The 24129-nt window shown below is 40.4% G+C and overlaps 2 protein-coding genes across 2 annotated transcripts; one reads left to right on the forward strand and one right to left on the reverse strand.

Moving 5' to 3' along the window:
• Window positions 1-5087: 5087 nt before the first annotated feature.
• ddx54 (DEAD (Asp-Glu-Ala-Asp) box polypeptide 54) lies at window positions 5088-13560 on the reverse strand. Its single transcript, XM_058616807.1, has 20 exons — window positions 13102-13560; window positions 11787-11913; window positions 11472-11542; window positions 11191-11379; window positions 10608-10657; window positions 10465-10506; window positions 10278-10373; window positions 10054-10175; window positions 9835-9896; window positions 9406-9537; window positions 9109-9319; window positions 8777-8908; window positions 8441-8662; window positions 8276-8349; window positions 7979-8185; window positions 7579-7727; window positions 7368-7481; window positions 7139-7249; window positions 6938-7035; window positions 5088-6317 (listed from the first exon to the last, which is right to left on the reverse strand). Exons 1-20 carry the CDS (start codon window positions 13210-13212, stop codon window positions 6052-6054), a joined length of 2586 nt encoding a protein of 861 aa, XP_058472790.1. The 5' UTR covers window positions 13213-13560; the 3' UTR covers window positions 5088-6051.
• A 5775-nt stretch (window positions 13561-19335) lies between these two features.
• On the forward strand, window positions 19336-23671 carry LOC131446667 (uncharacterized). Its single transcript, XM_058618052.1, has 3 exons — window positions 19336-19724; window positions 22183-22323; window positions 23484-23671. The coding sequence occupies exons 1-3, from the start codon at window positions 19580-19582 to the stop codon at window positions 23669-23671; spliced, it is 474 nt and encodes a 157-aa protein (XP_058474035.1). The 5' UTR covers window positions 19336-19579.
• Window positions 23672-24129: the final 458 nt, after the last annotated feature.

The raw sequence follows: 24129 nt of genomic DNA on the forward strand, positions 1-24129 counted from the left end.
TGGTAGAAAGAGATGTATTGAAAGTGCTCGATAAGGCCAAGGGTCATTTTAGGAAGCCAGGGTCAGATCTGTGCCAGAGAGGGGCGGGAGGTGTTGACTAGATGCAAACGAGTTGACCTCCTCGAGGAGTGACATTGAAACTGATAACCCACTTTCCACCCGGACAGAGACGAGCTCTTTATAAGGACTTTCTGCAGAGGCTCCAAGCACCTGAACATCATCCCCAAAATAACCCTCTCTACGCTCAATGAGCGGTGTGGCTCTATGCCAGCATCTCGCCCATGACAGCATCACACACACACAACTTCCTGTCTCCACTCATTCATACAAACAAATCCTGCCATTGAATGTGGATGGGTTAAATATAAGGAGGACATTTTTATGATTTGGAAATCCATGAATGTGGTGTTTCATGGGGAGTCTCAGTTGAAGTCAGCCCTTTAGTTGTATATTTAACTCGAACCAGTCTTTAACCACATATACATTTCATTTAGTCTATTTTTATGCATTTTAACATGCACACATCAGCTCCAACACCACCTCTATTTTCAGTGTCTGAGGTCACAGTCATACGAAATGGAAGCGAGTGCGAGGAGAAAATAATACAAATGAAAAATAAGTGCAAAATAGAAAATATAGAGCCAAATACCCTGGAAAAACCCTGGAAAGACAGACTCCTTTCTTTCTTTCTTTCTCTGAGGTTGCATGCAGATTTACAGCTTGACAGCAACAACACATCATCCTCCGCCTCGCCCGTTTCATCAGAATGCATAGGCGTGGATAACATTTAAGACGGGGGATCAAATCTGTTATGTCCACCATCTGTGAGTTTTAAATCTTCTTCAATTGTCCCAGGCATGTTCAAATCCACAGGAAGTCCCCGACACGTTTAAATGATCGTAACCGTGTAATCTGCATTTTGGCCTTTCACCAGACATCACAAAGTGCTGATAATTGATGAGAGGTCATAAAGGTAGAGGGCATGACAAGAGGTGCACGTGTCATTTGTTTAGCTGGGTCAGAGAGCATGCTGGGGGTCAGAGATGTTCCCATTATCAGGAATTATACACTAATTTATGAATTCTGGAGATTCTAAAGATTCTGAACGATATAGGATATAATATATTCATTAAGAATATGGAGCTGACGGAAAGAAAATCATCCATATTATTTAACACAATTGGGCAGCCCACGGCCAAGTGGAAAGGGAACTTGGCTTGTAACTGGAGGGTTGCCGGTTTGAGTCCCCACCAGGTCAAAAAAAAGGGCTGTTCTCTCCTATTCTTATTTTGAGTCCCAAAACTGAAATACATCCGAGTTCTCAGTTCACATGTTTATAAATCAGCTCATTTTACACTTAAATGATCTGATTTGAAGTAAACAGCGTGTGTAAACACACTGGAACAGGAGGTCATGTGTCCGCCCTCATAGAAAATAAGCTTTTTTTAAGGAACTCAGATTGTGTGAGTCTGGATCATATTTACGACGGGCCTACAGCCCCAAACAACTTCAGCAGTCATTTTGATGGACGTTTCTGGAACAATGAATCGATTACTCAATGAATCGACAACTATTTTGATAATGGATTAATCGATTTGAAGCTTTTTTCATGATTAAAACAAGATTTTAATGTAATTTCTGATTGTTTAAGATCATAAATGTGAATATTTATTTCATTTCATTACTCTGGATAACAAAGAAATCCTTAAAAGTCAATCATTTTGGTTTGTGGACAAAACAAGTTTGACATTTGAGAACATCATAATTTCCAGGTTTGACGAAACACTGATCAATATTTTTAAGGTTTTCTGATATTTTATAGACCAAACGATTAATCGATTAATTAAAATAAATAAATAAATAAATGAATACTCGTTAGTTGCAGCTCTAGCCCCAAGGTCATTTGAGGTTGAGACCCCTGCTTTAAGTGTATGCATAACAGTTTGTGCCAAATAGCATTACATTGCTGCCCGTTTCCAAAACAAATCCACAACACCTCTGATTAAGTGCTGACTATCCGATGAAAACAAACTAATAAGCATTTTTGAGCCAAAATCTCGGCTCCATAAAGTCAGAAAAAGCAGAGCAGCTTTACGTTTATGTAAAAACAAAAGTGAAAAATACCATTGGTGGTTTTCAATGTGCTGATGAGTTGTCAGCAGTTTTTCCACAGAGGAGAGTGGAGTCTGCTGAGGCGAGAGCAGCTAATGTCAGTCATGTCGGCCCTGTCATTCCTCAAGTGGCCTTTTGCCTCGTAAGCGATAGCCTGAGAGAAGGCAGCAATCTTATCATCGGACAGGAGCATGCAGAGAAGAGAGGGGAGGAGAGGAGAGACAGACTGTAAGGACAGAGGAAAGAATAACACACACACACACACACACACACACACATCTGGAGGCAGATAATAGGTTTGATAATAGATCCAGATTAATGAGATAACAATGGGAGAAAAGAATCTCAACATATTGTTCATATACATCTCGAAGGTCTTCCTAAATTACAGGATAAGGTGGGTGGGTTTTAGGATTAAAAGCATGTGTGCTCTTCCACATTTAAAGGAACATGCCACGTCTCCAGTTCTGTTATAATATTGCACAATTAGTTTTTAGATGATTGGTGGTCTTTTCAAATCCACAAGATTAGATTTAACCATTAGATTATTGTTTTTGTTTACGTGTAACATATATATAGGTTTTTTTCTGTTGATGACCTTTCTAACGTTCGGTGCAACGACAGTCTGAGATGAGATTATCGACCATCTGAGTGATGACTTTGTTAGAGGATGGTCGTTTGTAGGTTCAAACCATTGCTCAGTTAAATTAGATTATAGTGTAATCTCTCAGTGCAGTGTGTGTGTGTGACTTTTGTTTAGAGTTTGATCTTGATGCAGCACTTGTAAAGGTCAGTGAGCCGCTTGTGTTTTTGATTTGTGACGTACCATAAATTAAACACTGACGCAAACATGTATACTACTTTTTTAAATCAATACATAAAACTTTTTACCTACATACCATAAAGGCTTGATTTAATGACAGCACTCACACAATGTCCTCTGTTGACAAATACACACAAGCAGCATTTATATCCCACTGTTGGGCGAGCAGCAGAGCTATGATGCTCAGGCTCTTCAGTATTATCTCAAGTGGACGCTGTGTCCATCCTGGGAACTCTAAACAACGATAAAGCTGCGGGTCTCCTCGTGATTGGAGGAGCTGCTGTTACACACGAGAGAGTGCTGGGACAGGAACAATCAGATAGACGGGGGGCAACGGGGCGGAGGTGAGGTAAAGGCAGGCTGCAGCTCGGTATCTCTGCGTGAGGATTAACTGATATCGTTGACAATATGAGCTCCTTCACTCAAGCTTGTTATAGTCCAAGATAGTTCAGGGGACAGACGGTACACATGCTTTTTTTTTATGATTTTCCCACAAATGTCTTTTTATGGCTGTAGTGGTGACCGTTGTGTGGTTGAGTGTGCATTTCAGCAATCATGAAATACAAACCTCCATGTTTGATTCAGTTCATGTCTCTGTGTTCGTGACGGGTTCCTGTCGCAGACAAAACAAAGGATATAAAGTGTGAATGTCCATAGAAAATACACAATATGGCAAAAGTGTAAATATTAACATAGAGCAAATTACATATAGGCTGGAAACAGATACTTTCATGAGAAAATATGAACAGCTTCATTTATAACATTCCTTAGAAAGAGATCACAAAAATACATACATTATACACTGAATAACAATAAACATGTAGTTCACTACATACTGTTTACATTTACAGTAAATAATACACATTTTGTATTAACATAATTTTTAGTATACTATAAATTTTTTATATCTATACATACACATATATGTGCATGGATGAGTAGTACATCATTTTGCTTGAATATTACTTTCATGTAGTTTTATTTACCTTGAGATAAACAGCTGGTGTCTTTTCTTCAATCAATCTTCTACCACTTAATCCTCCACATGAGGGTTGCTGGTGCCAATCCCAGCTGACATAGGGCGCAAGGCGGGGTCCCACCCTAGACAGGTCGCCAGTCCATCACAGGCCACATGGAGAAACACAACCATTCACTCTTCTGTGTTTTATTAATAGATGTAAGATCCCTTTCTATAAAACATAACATCTCTGTTTCGTGTCTTGTGACAGTCTCCATGGTGACATCGTGTTTGGACCAAATACATTATCCATGTACCACCCCCTCATCTTTAGCAGCATTAATGCAGACGACTGGAAGCCACAAATCTTCATGGAAGAGCTAACGGCGAGTAACTGCGGCCGTGAATAACCTACGCTAGCATTAATGAATATCATGAGAAAGAAAAAGCAATGTAACCACGTCCAGATGGACTGAGTCACTTGCCTCTCCCACGTTCACTGGTGTGTAGTGCTGCTGTGCTGGTGCTCATGCTGTGCAACCTCTGAGCAGCTCAAGTGAAAGAAGAACGCTGACATGCTGGATGACGGACGGCTGCATCTCCTGCAGTAAAGACAATGATTATTTGACATGAAGGCAGAGGAAGCAGTCAAAAGTGATGATTCTCAGATGTGAGAACAATTAGGCCATTATTGATGAGAGAAAATCATGAATCTAGTGTAATAGTGGCACACCCTCCACCCACAATCCCTCACAATTTGTTTGTGGACCTTAAAATAACTATGCTGCTATATTCACAGTGAGTCCACCTACACTGCAATTTGCACCTTTTTATATACTGCCTGTGTTATTCTTTAGTCTAATATTTTGACTCTTAATCATAACTTAATTGACTTATTTTGAGTTTGTTGTCAACCTTTTTTTTAACATTCAACAGCAGCAAGGTGCAGTAGATCTCCATTGATTGCTACATAATCACTTGTTTAATTTGGTTTTTCAGTTCAAGATCATTTTAACAGGACTCCCTAGAATGAAAACTATAAAATACCAAATTGATTACAGATGTCAAACACACTCATCTTGAGATGTCCACGATTACAAAATGAATCAAAATAATCCACCATTAATCACCACGTCATGTAATCCACTGACTGCAAACCAATGCAAAAGTAAATGAGTACCAACAACACGGAACTCTAAATTGTGTCAGGTTTTACTTGTATACAAATTAGCTCTTTTTATTCCACACACATATTTATATTTTTTCCAATCATGTCCGCTGACTCCATACTAATAACAAGTTGTATTTCCCACACACAGGTGCATTATATCTTTATGTAAATAAAGTATGAAAGATCAAGTTTCTTCCTTGATGCATCTACACCTTACCCACCACAGGTAGAAATGTAACACAGTAGTGTAGTTAACTTGCATTGTTACTTACTCTCTTAGGATTACAGGACCATATCTATTCAAGACTCAATTTTCACTTTTTTATGGTTGAGTTAGTTTTGGGTTGGATTTCTTAGGAGAAACTCAATTCAAAGCAAAGGGCTTTCACCTGGGAACCTTGAACATATATATGAGCAATAGAAACAACATTTTTTTTTTTTTTTTTTTAAACTGATGCCATACATTTATATGGTAGCACTGACTGAAATATTCTATCAGCATTCCAGGCCCTGGAAAGAGTCACACCAAGCTGGTACACAAAATGGATCTTCAATGCAGTAGGAAATTTAAATATATAATCCCACATAAACAAGCTCATCTCATATCTTGTTCCTCAGATGTTTGCCTTTTGAATCCACAGGGAACTGACTGCAAATGAAGATGTGACACATATTAAAGCCTTACTCACATTTGGATTCTGCTATCTCTTAATGTGAATAACATTTTACAACACAAATCCCATGTGAGCAGATTATTCTGCCCGATACTCTTGAAAGAAGAGAATCCAGTTCATTGGATCGTTCTTTCCTTCACTCTGTGACAGAGTTCATTCAGTGACGAGCAGAAATGATGGGGCACATCTCAACTCTCCTCCTTCAATCCACAATCACACAAGGCATCATGAAGCATGGATCATCTGGTCATTCATCATTCAGTCCCTCGCCGTGCTCTTGATCTCCGGTTTCTCACACCCGTGTGTGTTCTCCTCACATTCTCTTCTTCATCTTGCCTTTCTTTTGCCCGCCTCGTCCAAACCCTGACTTCTTAACTTCTCCAAGCCACTTTTTGTTCTTGGCACGGAGATTTTTCATCCCTCCGCCCTGGAGGAACTCCTGCTTCTGCGTTTTCTTGCGCTGATCCAGGATCTGCTTGCGCGTCTTCAGCTCTGAGCGCACTCTGCGGCCACCGGGCGTAAACTGTGGTCCTGTGCGGCTCTGTGGGGCAGCGCCACGACCTCGACCTCGACCGCGACCTGACAGAGGATAGACACAAAGAGGAAAATTCAGAAAAAAACAGGATTCATAATTGTTATGGTAAATGGTGTGTACTTATATAGCACTTTTCTAGTCTTGATGACCACTCAAAGCAGCTTTTCACTGCAGATTTGCCATTCATCCATTCACTCACTTTGATACAGTGCATCTATGTGCAACACATTTTCTATCACTCATCTTTAATACCCATGCAACATTGAGTTAAGCGTCTTGCCCAAGGACACACCGTAGACTAGCGAAGGCAGGAATTAAACTCACAAACTTCAAGTTGAAAGACGACTCACTCAACTTGCGTTAATAGCAAATGTAGAGCTGAAAAAATGCTTTTACTCAGATGACAAAACCAATACCGGTCTCATGTCTGTGTGTTAGCTTAGCACTAAGACCTGTAAAAACAAAGAAGATGTAATATGAGGAGGTGGTAGTTTAATACTGGACAGAACCACTCTGTTATTTTCCTGTTTCCAGTCTTTGTGCTAAGCTAAGCTAACTAACAGCTTGCTGTAGCCTTAGATTTAATAGACATGACATGAGCGTGTTATTGATAGTCTCGACCTACTCTGAAAGTCAATGTTTAAATTGTGTCTGAAACGTCTACCTCCTCCTGGCTGCCTCCCTCCGCCTCTTCCTCCTGTTTCTTCATCCAAGCCACCTTCTGCATCATCAACCTTGTATTTTTTCTTCCACTCCTCGTAGCTGTCATGTCGTCAAGGTCAGACAAACTTTGTAAAAAATACAGTTAATACTGTCAAAGGTAACAGTAAAAAAAGGACAATGAGACATTTTGTTGGGAGGATACAAGTTCTTCTTGTTCTTCTTGTTATTGATGACCTGTCCAGCGTCTGTTTTGATCCTCTTCTTATGGTCTTCCTTTCCTGTTTCTTTCACGAAGCGCTTCCTCTTTCGGTCCCTACATATGAGAGAGGAGACAAGTCTATGATGATACGGAATGAAAACACCAGGAGGAGACAGAAAGAGCAGAGGACAAGGCAACAGGTTTGAAGTGAGAGTGAATCTAAAATCTTCACCATTTCATCATGTGTTTGTGCTTGTTGTGGTTGTCTCCTTCGTCACCCATGAGGTCCAGGACGGCTGAGGAGGCCTGCTGGTCAAAGGCACTGCCATCTCCACCAAGACTTAACCTAAAACCAGGCAGGATATTTCTCACAGGTTACAACACAAATAATATTTTGAATCATGTCTGATTCTTTCTAAAAACAACTTGGTTTATTGCCTTACCCTCTCTCAGAATCAAAGTCTTTGGGTCTGTATGGGATGTAATACGCCTCATCTTTACCCGCCTGCTTGCCTTTCTTGTGTTTTGGCCGTTCTTCATTATCTCCCTGCAGGCCTTTCCTTTTTCCACCGACCACTGCTGAGAACACCCCCTAGTGGAAAAACAAAGAATTAGACATGCACAAAAAGAGTAGAACTAAAATGAGGTGTTTATTTAAGGACAGAAGGTAATTATCTGAATATCGTACACATTAAAATAGTAATTGATAACGTTGATTGTAATTGTTCAAACTAAATGATAACGTCAACATCAACAAGAAGTTGACGTTTGGTGTTAATTTACACCTCCTTTATAAATCTCAGCACATTTGAAAAACACCCCAGAGACGTTTAAATGTCTTACATTAAGATCATCGTCCTGATCGCCACTGGTGATTGTGTAATCCTCGTCAGCAGTGGTTGTGTTTGTGGGCTGACGCAGGCGGGTCTCTGCAGCTAGATCCTCTCTATGTTTGCTGAATTTGTCCACCAACCTTGCGTCTTTTGAACGTTTTGCCCGCATCACCCCACTGGCCTGTGTCTTACTGTTGGAGTTGATTTCAAAGATAGTCTAGAAGAACATAAAAAAATATTTAAAAGGGTTTTATCATAGGTTAGCAGATCACTTCAGATATCTGCATTATTTCCTGCTGTAACTCACCGATTTGGATTTGTAGCCCTTGATGGCATCAACTAACTGAAGATGCTCCAGTGCCATTTTCTCCAAACCTGACCCTGAAACAAAGCCAGTTCAATTCTGTCACTATATACAGTCTCAACTACGTCATCACCGTTTTCTTCATAGATCAACCTCCACCTAACTGACCGAGTAATGGATGGACTGCCATGCCCGACAGGTCTGTGTTTTTGACCCGTCTGATGGACTCGGGTGAGGGGTTTGGTCGAGATTTGAGGTACTGCTTGTAGGCGTTCTCAGAGATACGATGTAAGTTCTCAAGGTCCTGCAAGTTTTCGTGCGCTGCGATGAGATGAGAGCCCTCATCATCAAGGATGGTCTGAGGGACGCGGCCAAACACACCATCTGAATCTGAAGGGAGAGGAGAGCAAAGACAGTGATGTACAGACAATTACATTAGTAGCCTGTTAGTGATTTGTCATACATTAATTACTCAATATCTGACAGGTGTCGTGTAAAGCCTACCGCGTGTGTGTTCATGTGTTGCGAACTGAACAGGCCTCCCAAGGAAGAGGTGCAGGTCATAGACAAAAGGCATCTCATCTGAACAAATTAAACTGTATGTTGATCCACTGCGGCCCGCACGTCCCACACGACCTGATGGGAAAAGTCAGTTGAATAATCACAATGTATCACATCAATTTGATCAGTTATTCCACTAAAGAGTAAGAAAGAAAGGAAGGAGAAGATATAATGGATGATAAAATCTATTAAAAGAGGGACAAACAGAACTAACAGAAGAATGTGAATACTGTGTACAGTATTCATAAGCAACTCAGCAATTACAAGCAACTCACCAACTCTGTGCAAGAAGAGCTTGGCCTTGGATGGGAAATTGTAGTTAATGACATTGTCCAGCAGGGGGATGTCAATACCACGGGCTGCAACATCAGTTACAATTAGCACCATGGCTTTCCTGTGCACAAATTTTCCAATGTTGATCTTTCTGGCAGTCTGATCAAGGGCACTGTAGATGTAGGCACACTCAATTCCTTCTGAGAGAAGCAGCTGGAGATGATAATAAAAAAAAGTTTTAAAAATGCATAATAATTTATTAATTTTTTCAAGGAGTTATTCTACTGTTTGCATCTCACCTCCTTGATGTACTCGACATGGTGTTTGGTGGCTACGAAGACCACTGTCTGCTCCTGAGGCTTCATCACGTTCCTGAGGAGATGAAGCAGCATTGCTGGCTTGTTGTCCACACGCAAATGGAAAAATGAGAGCTGGAGAAAGACAAGAGACAGATACAAAGTGAGGATTTAATGGCACATTTTTGATTGGATGTGAGGACACGGCAATGAGTCTAAAAAGACAATTAACAAACACATCAGCTGTTTTGACATAGGTCCATAAAATGCAAATATGTATGTATGTAAATATATATCTTTATGTTGCATCAATTTCTATGTGACATCCAATTTTATTTAGAAATGAAAAAAACATGCTTTTTCTTTCATAAACCACGATTTCAATGGGAAGACGACTTCAAGTCATCAGTGTTTAATAAATTTTGTCTTTACCTTGATCTGATCACTGAGCTTAGAATCCACATCCAAACGAATAAGCACTGGTTCCGTCAGCCCTGGAAAAAGAAATTATGATTTAACCTGGGCATATTTGACCACCAATATAAAGTTAAACCAAGAGCGAAACTGATTTGAAATCCTTATGAGTCACGATGGGTGCATGTGAACCAGAAGTGACAGTTAAGAGGATTAAAAATGTTAAGATGATTTTACCAGCTCTGGCAAATTCCACCAGCAGTTTGGGCAGAGTGGCAGAGAAGAGCAGAGTTTGTCTGGTGTCTGGCATCCTGCGGATGATCTCTTGAAGCTGCTCCGCAAAACCCATTTCAAACAACCTGAGAGGAGAAACACGCATTCATGTACAGATACATGCAGGTGAATCCAGGCTGTGTTATTATAATATGCTAAAAATCCAAAAACACCAATCTATTTCTCACCTGTCGGCCTCATCAAACACCACATACTCCACATTTTGCAACTTCAGGTTCATCTCCCTGACAACATGCATGAGACGACCGGGCGTGCCGATGATTCTGTGGTCAAAGCAGAGATCGGGATTTTAAGATACATCACTTAACGGAGGCAAAAAACAGGACCAGTCAGTAAAAAAAAAAAAACACTCACATGTCAGGGTTTTCATGAAGAGCAGCAAACTGGTCGTCCATTCTGGAAACAGCAGAGGTGTTTAATGTACATTCATTACAGATGTAGAGGGTTCAACAGAAACAATTCACGAGGGGCAACAGACAAAAGGAGGAGTCATGTACCTGTCTCCACCGAGGATAAGGGCAGTCTTGAGGCCAGTGAACTTTCCCAACTGTAATACCACAACAAAGACAAAACACATTGACCCAGCTATTAAGATTTATTAAAGCCAGATGATGCACACAGGTCAAATTAAACAGCCTCGTCTGGAAACCTGATTTATTATTTGAGCTCATGTTTATTCATTTATTAAATGATTTGTTTAACTGTGCTCCCATTCAGAATGACTTCCAGTCATCATGAAACTGATCATTTATCTTAAATGGCACAGATTTATTATTATTATAACAGACAGAAGAGCACCAACAAAACAACCAAGATTAGCGTGTGTCTGTTGAATCAACTAAAAAACAATACTAAACAAACTTTAGTTTCTCTGAAAGACAAACAACTGTTGTGTGGCATCGTCTTCACATTTTGCTGTCATTCTGCTGTATCACACCTTTCGTTGCTCTAACTGGTTGTAGGTCTGCTGAGCTACCATTAACAATGCCCCTAAAATATTTTAAAACAAGCTGAAATGTTCAAATGTAAATCGATTCTGCAAGGCTAACTGCAAGTACACGCACAGTCTGTCAGTCTGACCTCTTTTGTGAACTTCAGGGTCTGCAAAGCCAACTCTCTCGTGGGGGTCAGGATGAGGGCCCTGGCTCCTGTTTGGGCTTGAGGGGCCTTCAGCTTCTCAAACATTGGAATCAAAAAGGCAGCTGTCTTACCACTGCCAGTCCTGGCCATGGCTACAATATCCTTTCCATCCAGAATCACTGGGACAGTCTGAAATGGAGAGAAATGGACTGGGCTTGTCATCGAATCCTTTGAGCAGTAAACATGTTTGATTATGGGATCCTGAAGAAGCAATGGCTTACCTTTCTTTGGATTGGAGTTGGGACTTTGTAACCCTTCTTCATTACTCCTTTGTAAACGGGGTAACTGAGACCTGAAATCATAGATAATGCTATAAAATAACATTTCCTCTGGGGAAACAGCAGATCACAGATCAGATTACTTCTTTAGCTTTTTTGCAATGTTGCTGAGAGTCTCGGGAGGAAATTTTGTTATGCTTGCATAATGACAATAAAGAATCTTGAATCTTTTTTTCAACCTCAAACCGGCCTATAAATATCCAATACTGTGAGTGAGGTGTGTATGTGCATCTCAACCCATACAATCATCAATCTTACCCATTGACTGAAAACCTCCAGACTTCTTCTTTTTCTTGTTTTGGGCTCTGACCAGCACCCTGGTGTCCGGTTCCACATCTGACAGGCAGTCTGATGAGGCAGGGAACCGCGGCAGCTTCTTCCCTGACTGTGAGAGCAATAAGAAAACAACGCATGTATGAATTTACTCATCTATAACTTCTATAACTTATAATCAGTCAATAATCATAATTGTCTTGCCAAGAAGGTTGTGTTTTGGGCCTGATTTGTCTGCTATTCTGTGAGCTGCATAATTAAAAATGTAAAGAAAGGATTTGGATAGGGGTGTGTCGGAACACTGTGAGAAATAGAGCAGCTTTTCTTGAGGTTAGCCTGATGAGAGCGCTTTTTCTAGTAGATTAATTTTTCTCCTGAAAGAAAGAAACCTGTTCGGTGTTCTTTTAATTTAATCATCTTGAAAAGACAACAACATATACTTTAACAGACAAAATAACACTAGTAATAATTATTTTTATTTAAAGGCGCCTTTCAGAACTCTCAAGTGATACAACATGGACAAAACATGATATATACAAAAGATTAAGAACAGAGAAGAAAAATAAAAACAGATGGGTAACTTGGAGTGGGACAGTGGAGTAGGATCATGAGGGGAAGGCGAGTCGGAACAGGTTGGTTTGGAGTCTGGATTTGAACTGGGGGAGATATTCAATACTTCTGAGGTCAGGTGGTAGAGATTCCAGTGGCTGGGGCAGAGCGAATGAATGCCCTGCTCCCCATGATGGTGAGGATGGGACAGAGAGGAGATGGATCTGAGGGATGAGGAGAGGGTGGCCATGTAGAGGAGGTCTGACAGGTATGGAGGGGTGAGGTTATGGATGACTTTGAATGTAATGTGGAAATGGACTGGGAGCCAATGGAGCTGGTGCAGAACAGGGGTGATATGGTGAATAGAGGGGGTTTTGGTGATTATTCAGGCAGCAGCACTCTGAAGCAGTTAAAGATTGTGTAGTGATTTGTTTATGATTTTTTCGGTTGTTTGTTTGTTTTCTCACTACAGTTTTTTGAAAACTCAATAAAAAAACAATTTGAAATATTTCTGATGGTACTATGATTATCTCATGTGCTTATTTTATGAAAAACAAATAATTGTGGGGGGCGGGGGGGAATTTAACCGGAGACCTCTAAAGCAAATGCTCTACCATTGGTGAGGAAATTAGTAGAGGCAGTAGAATTTATACAAACAGGCTCGAACTACGTGAGACTAAATATGATAACAACGTGTATCAGGTAATGGCAGAGTGAGTTGTCTTAATTAAAATAAAAAATAAATCCTTACCGAATCATCGTCTTTAACTTCAGCAGACAACTCAAAGTCTCCGGAATCAGAATCAGCCTCCGTGGCCCCGTATCTCTTCTTCTTCGTCAGCTTCTTCTTTCTCTGGGCCATGTTGAAGCCTCAAATGTTCCTTTAAAGCTGCACTCGATAACTTATACTGTATATATTATTTTAAAGAACAAACTGGTGACATATCATTCCACAACAAGACGACAGGCAGACATGATGGAAACACGTGTGAGCGTCTTCCAGTTCTACTGCTGCTTCCGTTTTGTGTGACTGCCGGTTTGTCGCTTAATGCGCGACAACGCCACCTACTGCCACGGAGTGTTATTACCCCCACAGCCAACAAATAACATAAAAACCAAAATGCATCTATAAAATGCACTGAATTATAATTTATTAATTCATTTCAAATCTAATTCATCACTATCCTGCAAATCAATATTTAAGTTACATCATTTTGCAGAAAGAATCTATTTTAGCTTCTTGAAAACCTGTGAAGTGGCCAACATCATCTTTAGGCATGTGTGAATGCATCCTTTGCACATATGTTTTGCATATAAACAATATTTGCAAATTCTGAATGCTTTAGCACTGTGACAGTATTGTACAACTAATTGCACCTTACATTCTGACTACTATCTACCCTTTTGCACATAGTAGTACTTGCTTTTTTAAATGTATTTTCTATCCTTCGAGTTAAGTTGATTCCTTTATTGTAGTTTAGTTAAGTTTTTTATTTTAGTTGGCAGCCAACCTAGGGAACTATCAAAGTAACAGAAATGTATAACAGCGCTGTCATACTGTGCCTTTATTTCAATATATTGTGATGACTGCATAATACATTCAAAACTCATGTTGCATGAAACAACTTTAACACTAATGCTACTTGAAACCTAATATTTGCCTCAAGAAAGTCTCCAGTAATCTATTCTGCACATTGATTTTGGATAAATGTAAATGTCAAGTGGTCACAGGATGCCAATAAAACCAAAGCAATACATTATTATTTTGTGGATTTGTTGTAAAAAAGGAATATGATGCACAATTTAGAAGCAGCCAGCCACAGTTCCGTTTTAAATCTTTCCGTGTACTGTGGATAATAAAACGGACACTAATGTGTGAGCAGTGCTGTTTGAAGTCAGTCATCTGAGGTACAGTAAATAAGTCAACACCATGGCAACTGCCTGAAGCTAATGCCATTCATATTCCCTCGCAGAGCCTGGCTGCGGTGGCCTGGAGCCAGATCTGTCCACGGAGCTAAGAGCAATTCCAGGTTTATGGAGGAAATAGGTGCAACAAGCCACCTATAGGTCCCCATTTTGCTCCTAAGGGTGATTTAAGTGATAGATTCTGGGAGGGGATTAAGATTTAAAGCTGGCAGTGATGGGAAGGTTGTGTTGGTTTGTAGTTGACAGCCCAATAAACAAAGTGTTGGCATCAGTGTGGAGTCTTAGGTCAGCGTACAAAGCACTTGATTCTTAATTTCCATACTACTGTTTGTCAGGCCCTCACACATTAAAAACTGCACCCAAATCCCTGCTTCATCTCCACATGATGTAGCTCAGTGATGTGTATCAGACACTAGGCTTCACATGAAAGAGAATATAGTAGCATGTTTTGATTTTTCTGTTGCAAGCTAAATAACACCCGACTGCATTGAAGTCCCCTGAGAGCCCCGTCATTGATTTCACAACCTATAATAATCTTTAAACAGTAAATATTCTGAGATATAGGAAATGTAGAGTGGATAATGTAATTGTTTTAAACACCTGTGGTGTAGGTTGTGTCAGTGATGACATGTTTTAGTGCACAAATACATTCAACAAGCAAACTAAATGGGCACTTAATGAAAGTCATTAGGGAAACAGATGTCAGTATGACTCAGGTTGGAGTGTTTATGAGGCAGATGCTGCCTTTAAGGCTCAGAGATTGAAGGGGAATGTCTAAATTAAGAGATTAATGAGCTGATGGTTTGTATTGCTTTAAATAGCTGTTAAATATTCCCTCGTCCTATTTGTTTCAATTTAATTATTTACTAACACACTCTCTAAAAGGCTGGCCATAGGTTCAATGGACTCTTTACAAACAGTCCAAGCATCCAATGGGTGTTGTGAGTGATGTGCTGCAGCATATGGGGCAGGCGGCTTCCTCCAGCAAGCCTTCAGATGCTGGTTTGATTTGCCAGACGCTGCACAACCAAGGGGCAAATTAATCTTGGGGAGTCTAATCGCAGCCAAGTTTGAAGTGGCTGTTTCCTGTGAAATGATTACAGTCTAATTTTGAAATGGGAAATTAAAAGTGAATGTCGAAACAGTAAAAACCTGCTGTTTTTTGGCACTATAAAGCAAGACATCAATTCATCATCCACGATCTAAAGGTCTGTGTCATTATTTAAAAAAATAATAATATATGTGTATATATATATATATATATATATATATATATATATACATATACATGTACATATATAAACTTAATAGTTCCAATATGCATCATGGACACATAATAAAAATTACCTGGTGAGGAAAGACATCAGCTCTCTTGGGTCACAGCCTGGCATGACACTACCACACCTCGTGACAGCAGCAGAAGGTGAGGCGGCCCGTGGATATAACCTCCAGGCTACTGGGCACAGAGACAGTGCAGCCATGCACAAAAAGCCCGGCCACTGATTGGACTGTGCCTCATAAGATGCCAAAGGGCCAGTAAGAAGCTGAGAGCAGCAGCACTGACATGCTTGAGAAGACTTATAATTATGTTAACCCAGTAAGTTATACCTTGGAGCCTATGCTTGCCCTTTATGGACAGTTTACCTTATAGGCCACTAGATGGTTATCCTCACCAATGTATGTGCAAGGTTGCAATTTTTGTTTTTTTATTTAAATAAAAGGCAGGTGGATTTAGATTAAGGATCCAATATCAAGGATCATGCACATTTGGCATATTTTGAACTATCTCTGCTCAAAGATATGGCAAACGGGTACTTTGTGGGGCTGTATCAGTGACAACAGAGGTGTGATTGGCTGATTAGATGTTTGCGTAAACAAGCATGGGAACTGGTGTACAACATTATGTAGTTTAAAAAACATACTCATCATGCTCAAGTAATTAATATAAAATGCAGTGAATCAAAAAATGTAAATGGCAATAAAGCAAATGTATTGAAGCGCTTACACGTCCAGCTGTAGCTAAGCCATCTGCTGAGCCATCTCTTTGCTGTATAAGGAGAATCCAGCTTTCCATTCCTTTTAGTGTAAAACTGCAGAGGCACATACATTTGCTAAAACTTTCAATTACTTGATATTCTGGGTGCTAAAAGGCAGTTTCCCTTCTAGGCTCCTGCAGTTAATCTCACAGCCAGTGCCAGCATTAAAGCCATAATCAAAAGCACAAAAAAATGTTCCTTAAGGGAAGCAAAAGAGAGCCTGGAGGATTTTGTTCAACCAGCTAGACAGCTGCGGAATCAAATCTCTGACTTCACAACTTTGTTTTCACTCAGCGGCACATACAGTATGCAGAACATCTTACCATGTATTAAGGCATTGTGTTCAAACATTGCTGGATTTACTGCTCATTAACACTGCCAAGGACCCACCGGGCTGTGGTTACTACACAGGAATTGATGGCCATTTTCATTTTTCATCTCCTCTTCACTTTTAGAGGAGGGTTATCTGCAGTGACACATGCCTAGAAACAAAAAAGATTTTTCATGTATTTATTTCCCTCTTGCTTGCACTGCCTCAGGCTCTTCTTCTCGCGTCTTAATTGCAGTTTCATCAAGAATTTAAATCCACGTGGCCCTAATTCTTGTCACTGTCACTACCAAATAGCCACCACAGGGGACTTAAAGGGTATTTAAAGCCGCTATTTTGTGTCATAACATGGTAAGTCGGGAGCTGCTTGGGGAAGACTTACTCTCATCATTGTAGTTGTGCTGGACCTCCTTTTCCCATCTTTGAATCCATCCTTCTCTCACTCCATCTGTCATGGCTCGAGCAGCTCAGCAGAATATAAATGAATACCGGCTGTGGAAAATACGTGGAAAAGGAGAGAGAAAAGGGTGAGACAGAAATTGCACATGCACATCAGCCAGTGAGATGTTACATGGTCTTCTCTTTTATGTCTCGCAATGCTCCGTTCGGTCGTGTTCATGTAATATGAACATTTTCTCATTACAGACTCATCAACCCCTGCCCATGACAAATGGGAATCTCTGGATGTGGATTTGTTTGCTCTCTGTGTGAGTGCATTTGTGTGTGTGTGTGTGTGTGTGTACTTTGTGAAGATGTTTTGACCTTGTGAGGACATTTTAGCTGGTCCACACAATTAAAACAGGCTTTCTGAGGATTAAGACCTGGTTTGTAATTAAGACCTAGACCTGTAAATAATGAAAAACTTGATTAGCCAAACATATCTATTGAGTTAATAAGAATTAAAGGCTCCAGTATTTAGTTGTTGAATCATGGTCAGACATGAGAGTGGCATCAATCTCTTTAGAGAGATTCTTTTAAATGTCAAATCATTTCTTTAAGGTTATAGGCGATATAGACACACACACATACACACAAATAGCGATTAAAGCTTAAAACGGCATACTTTCCTTGCTTACCCCCTCATGCACACACACAACTGTCCACATGACACTCTCTACCTAGCATATTCTTCACACAGATAGTACACACAGCTGGCATTTCCTTTCTCTCGTCCCCCTTTTTTCTTTCACACACAAGCAATGACTCATGACTAAGAGCACGCAGAGGGGAGAGAAACTCACACACAGCTGCACACACTTACATATTAAAAGAGGCACATGCATATGTGTGTGTGTGTGTGTGTGTGTGTGTGAGGCAACATGAGAAAAAGATGAAGTGAAGGCCACGGTTCAGTGTTGCTTGTTCAGTAAATGAGTGCAAATGAATAAGTAGCTTATCTGCATTCCACTGTCGTAGAAACATGTGTGCAAAACTCTGCACTCGCCGCTGTAAATATGCCTTAATATGAATGACAGTTATCACCAGCAGCCATCTATCAGGCCCGACCATATGTTGCTTTTGGACGGGGAGGGAATGAGAGCTTACTACAAAGCCGCCTGTCTTATCCTCTGGCATTACAGTCTCTAAGAAAGGATTTACCCGTTAATTCTTGATGAGATAGAATTTACTCCCCAGTGTGCAAACACAGTGATACACTGAGCACAGGTGTGTGTACTTGTACATACATCTTGTGAGGACCACAAAGGAAGAGAGGATATTTTGTGAAAGGGAGGAAAATAGAAATAGGTTTAAGTTAAGGTTGTTTAAGTGTTAAGTTTAGGGGGCTAGGGAATGCAATATTGCCACTTTTTCCACTTGCCTCAGCACGGCACGTTTTTTTGGTTTTCCATTAGCGATAGTATCTGGTACCTGGTACTTTTTTTTAGTACCAAGCGAGCTGAGCCGATTCTATACGTGGCGTCATCAGACTGCCGTCCACTGATTGGTCAGAGTGCCGTCACGAGCAAGACGTCCGACACAAGATTCAGACCGAACAATGCCGAACTGTAGATCAGTGAAAAAGACTTAAAAATCCTGAAAACTTGCATTAATCTCCAACATTTAGCATGGACATGTCTAAAATTCCAATATTTAACAGAGGAGTCTTTTTAATGAACTGATTCTAATGATTCAGTACATCGAAAACAACAGCTTAACAAGTCACCAGTTGCGTCTGAAACGAAGTCACGGCAGTTCCGTGCAGCTGTGCTTTGATGACCCCGCCCACGTTGAGGAGGTACTATTTTATAATGGAAACCAAACCAAACCATGTAGAGCTGAGCCGTGCCGTGACTGTGTATTGGATAAGCGCCTTGTAATGTGTGTGTGAGTGTGTATGTGTGGTATTGCTCCCTCTTTGAGACACAAAAATGCTTGCACTAACATACACTTATCCTTCTTCCCCCCTCACTGTGTCATCCAATTTAGCGGGGGGGCTTTTAACACATTGTGATAGGACTATTATTAGAAGCAATGGATTATCAATCAGGAATTAATCCTGATTGATGTGTTTGCACTAAGTGGACCACTCTAACAGGTACACTGTATGTTTTCATCTTTGTAATGAGAGCAAATGTCCCTGTGTGGGTTTTTTTGGCATGAGAAATGTTTCCTTCTTTAATCAAACCACTTGCTCGACCAGCTTCTCCTCCTCAGGACGTTAGGAGACCACTGAGGAAGACATCCATTTATTAAGTTCCGTTTCACATCATTTATATCCTCCCCCTCGTCTCTGTGCCTGAGTGTCTGCTGAGCTGACTGACTGCCTGGATGGTTGGCTCCCTCTCTCACTCTACGCTCACTGGCAGTTTACTCACACTCTGCGTGCGCGCTTCGCTGAGACTGCAGTGGAGAGAGAGACACTTGCGATGCTGAAGCTCTGAAGAAGTGGGATCTCTGCAAGATTTCTCTCTGTGTGTCTGTTTTTGGTGGAATATTAGATGAGAGCAGAGGAAATCTTTGGCTCTCCCGTTCCTCTCGCACTGACCACTGACTATCACTCCTGTGCTGCATCCATGACTTTACATACCCAGCTGGTGTACGGGCTTGGATTTATCTTGGTTTTGGCACTTTGCTTGGCACAAGGTAAGGAGGGTGTATTTTGTAAACATTTTTTATAAGTTTATTATAAAATATGAGCAGTGCATGTATAGATTTCCCCGTGACAAACAAACAAAGCATGCCAAGCTTTAATGATTTCACAAAAACAGTAGTCTGCTTACAACAGCCTTTTGCAGGAAAAGTAATCAATTATAAATGTGCAGTAAGACAGGAAACGTATTATAAACACTGCAGTGCATGAACAAAGTAAACATACATAAACTTTTAAAGCATGCAAAAACAAAAGCAAAAGAATTAAAGAAAATGGACATGTGACTGTTCCAGATCAAACCCGAAAAAATAATGGTTGGCATTAATGTCGTCAATGATTGTGTTGAATGGTGCCTCAAATTAACAATGCCTTTGTTCTGCATGTAATTGACTTGGGAGTTCAAATCTATATGACTCCTAACAATAGGTAATATCCATAGGTGGCAAACTAAATTTCCCTACAGAGCAGTAATGATTGACCTGACTTGGCCGGTCTACAACCATTTTTTTTGTTTGTTTTTTTGATTTTGTGTGACGTTCTGTGCCGAGACGTTGCTCTGTTGGATTATGACTCAGTGTTTGGTCTGAGTCAGATCACCTCTGATCTAAGCTACAAACAAAAGGGTGAAGAGGGCTTCAGGGCAGATTAATGATATGGCAACAGAACAACATCCACGAAAAGGCAGTGTGGGGCAACAGAGCCGTGGAGATGTCACAGTGCATTTACACTGATTTTCAGCTTAATGTTATATTGTCTTTTCTATTATTTTTTTTTACATTTGAACATACAATAAACAGTGATGGGGTTTTCATTCACCACAGCAGTTAAAATAAACAAAACAAACTGCTTTGCTTAGCGCTATAACTACACAATGTTTACCACTTATTATGTGGTAATCAATCAAAGTACTACTGATTAATAGGTTCATCTTGATGATTATGTATAAATATATAATGTTTCTCAAAGAAAATATGCATATTATTGACTGTGCTGTGTGGAAATGCATATGAGTTGAGCTCAAAGCCAAAGCTAATATTTGATACTCTTTGCTAAATTATGTAGGTCACAATCCATTTTTGATATATGCAAAATGGGGAAATGATCTGGTGCACACTCAAAATAAATTGCACCGCACCGTGGGATTTGAATGTCATTCCGGCATGTCCTCATTATGTTGACAAATAGTCATGAGGGGCAGCTTTTCTTTTGTTTCATGGGTGCAGTGTGTAACAACAATTGGATCACGTTGACTTTTTAAATTAGGTTGTTTACCATGATGTAACCGACCATTATTATCACCATTACCCAGCTCTAATGAAACACCAGTAAACAATATTAACAGTAACAATAATAACGATGATGATGATGATGATGATGATGATATTAACATGAGCTTCCACTGCAGAGTGCATCACCAACAAGGGGAATATGACACAAGCCCTAAAGGCTGGCATGTGCTCTCTGTCCCTGCGAGGCTTTACATTGATTCCATCAGATTTCTAAAGTGATTTTTGTAAGAGCATTTGCCCGGGATTAGTTTGCTCCTGAAAGCTCCATCAGAGCTTTTGGTGGGCTATTTAACAGAGCAGTGGTAGCAAGAAACTCACTTCCGGTGCCTTTACACTGAGTCTGCAGCGTCGCACAGATAAAAAGAGAGGATTGGTTTCAGCCAAGGCTGATCATCTATCTTGTGTGTGGGATTTTGGAGGTCAGGCACAGGTGTTTGAGGTGGTCTGAATTTACAGATAATCCCTTTAAGCTCTGGTGGATTTGTTCTGCTTGGGTTTAGCCGTACTTTCTTGAGGGAGTTTGACATTAGGGAAGAACAGTGAGAAGACAGAGGAGGGAACATCCGCTGAGAGAAGTGATCAGCGCATTTTGATTATGTGTTAAAAATTCAGTCGTGCACCAGCACAGAGACCAAGCCTATTTTGGGCTTTACTGTCATGTAAAGTGAGGGTATACATTTTTAAACATAGGTTGAAAGGGAAAGTCATGGCTGCAAGTTGGTTTACATGATCTCAAGACCTTGTCTGACCTACAGTCTCTACCACTTATGGGGCAGACGTGGTAGAGACAGCTTTGAAGAGAGGGGGAGAGGAGATTGTAAACAATGTCCCAAATGTTAAGAGGAACTCATCTCATTTAAATGTGTGCAACTAGTATAAATAAATAATCTGAATAATATGAATGTGTCATATGCATGTCAGGGATTGTATACATATTTTAATTACCTTGTTACTACCCTATCCTCATAATAACGAGCATCATATAGATCTTCTACCTACAGGTAAGTAAGTAAGTACGTGTGTTGCTTTGTCTTGGAATAATCTGCACAGAAGCAGCGGGGAATGTGCCATTGCTTGTGTGCCACATATGCAGAAAGCCTCAGTCAAGTTCTTATATTGACCCTAACATGATGTCATGTACCGATGTGTATATTACCTGCAGTCCAGGGGCTGCAGTGCTATGGCTGCAACATCATCCAGGGTCAGAGGTACGTGGACGTGGGCTGCTCTAACCCAGAGGTCATCACCTGCACCCACTCACACAAGGGCTTCAAACACCGCTTCTGCATTAGAACAGAGAGCAGTGAGTACAATGTTTTTTAACAATCTTTAATGACTAAAAATAACAAATTCTTTCCTCTTCTTCAACCTCTGCTTCTGATAGTTAATACATTTGTGTTTACTTATTAAAGAACACTTATAGAGCAGCAGATTAATAAATGATGAATGTACTCTGGCGGGCCACTGGACATTGGCATAATCATTTTTAATTATACTTTCATAAATGTCTCTTTGTCCGCTGATGTGAATATTCTAATTCTATGTGGTGCGCGAGTTACATAACCCTACTTTGGTGCGTGCTCTGCTGAGTTAATTATAAGTCACTCATTGTGTGATGTGAAGTCAAAGGGAGGATGTGGACATCCATGACAGGACAGTGATGGTCAGATGAGTAGTTCTGCTGAGATTCACAGCAGCGTGGACAATCCAGCTGTTTGCTTGACATCTCAGGAGTCTGCTCATGTTAGTTAAAAGGGCTGATGAGGCACCTTTCCCTATTTGCAGGGAAACAGCAAACTCAGTCAAGGACTGACGACAGCCCATCTGTCTAATAGGCACTTTGTCAAAATCTTGAAGCAGTTGGTGGTAAAATGTGTCCAGTCAGCCTGATAATCGCCATGTGATGCCAGCATACTCAAACCAAACAGAGACCTGGGAATTACATGTGATCGGAGAACTCTTAACGTATTTTATGTCCTTCTCAGCTGTGAAGTGATGACTTTTGATGGACAAAAGCTGCATACTTTCTTCGTGTGATATGATGTTTAAGACTAGGAGCCATGGTCATATAGTAAATGTAGAGGTCAAGTTGATTTTCTTTTTAAACCAGTCCTGTTGCCATCAGCTAATTTTGAAAACCTGCATATGACTGCTTCACCTGCTGTCCTCGGCTAAAATACTGATTTTTTTTTAAAATAAATATAACTGATTACAGATTTCGAATAAACTATAAAAGATATTCTGAATGATCTTTTCTGCACTTAAAGGTTCAAAATGTGCTGCATGTAAAAGGCTTGGTTTCTCTGCAGTGAAGAAACATCCTCTTGCATGTGTTTCTAAATGGTTTCCTCATTACATGCTTGCAGTGTTTGGTGCTTACTTGTGCTTTTTTTTTTCTTGCTGAGCCAAACACCGGCTCGTCACTCATCCCTGACTGATTGTTTCCCTCTTCTGTCCGTCCAGCGGCCCTGGGTATTGTCCTGACCAGTGGCTGTGCCACATCTAGACACTGCCAGCAACAAGAGCTGCCAGGGGTGCGCATCCACTGCTGTGACTCCGACCTATGTAACAGCACCCCCTCCTGGCATCCAAGCCCACTCCACTATATATGTGCTGTGTTTAGCCTCCTGATGCTGAGGATGTGGTTGTGATGAGGAGTCATTTTGGAGAGGAACAAAACAGCACTGGACTTTGAGAGGAACATTTTGTACGAAACAAACTCATACATCTATTGTCTTAGCTGTACGTGTATAGGGCTAAATGAGAGTGTGGTGTCACAGGTGAGCACCTTCACATGATGATGAAGCATGTTGCAGTCATCAGTGAATTTATTGTGCACATCCACTTACTCAAATTTAGCACAAAGTGTATAATAGGTCATTTTGTTGCCATAAAAGGAATAGATTTATTCAGATCATATATGTTAGCTCATATAAAACTCTAAAAGTAAAGACAAATGCACTGACTTCAGTTTTATAAATGTTCTAAACCACTTTACATTGAGACCAAAATCCATTTTTATCTTCAAAGGAGTTTATTATCTTTGTGTGCAGCATGTTCTTTTAAAGTCACAAACTGTTCTCCTGGCTGAGCTTGGGAACATGCACTG

This window comes from Solea solea, chromosome 19 (genome assembly GCF_958295425.1).
Source record: "Solea solea chromosome 19, fSolSol10.1, whole genome shotgun sequence".
NCBI classification, from domain to species: Eukaryota; Metazoa; Chordata; class Actinopteri; order Pleuronectiformes; family Soleidae; genus Solea; species Solea solea.

Bases quoted from the DNA above. Each gene is read 5' to 3' on its own strand.
- ddx54 (XM_058616807.1), bottom strand. From the start codon at position 13,212: ATGGCCCAGAGAAAGAAGAAGCTGACGAAGAAGAAGAGATACGGGGCC. The intron at 8,909-9,108 runs GTGAGTTGCTTG...TTTTCCCATCAG, and splicing joins GCTCTTCTTGCACAGAGTTG to GTCGTGTGGGACGTGCGGGC. The intron at 7,482-7,578 runs GTAAGGCAATAA...GCCTGGTTTTAG, and splicing joins GACTTTGATTCTGAGAGAGG to GTTAAGTCTTGGTGGAGATG.
- LOC131446667 (XM_058618052.1), top strand. From the start codon at position 19,580: ATGAGAGCAGAGGAAATCTTTGGCTCTCCCGTTCCTCTCGCACTGACC. The intron at 19,725-22,182 runs GTAAGGAGGGTG...TATTACCTGCAG, and splicing joins GGCACTTTGCTTGGCACAAG to TCCAGGGGCTGCAGTGCTAT. The intron at 22,324-23,483 runs GTGAGTACAATG...CTGTCCGTCCAG, and splicing joins CTGCATTAGAACAGAGAGCA to CGGCCCTGGGTATTGTCCTG.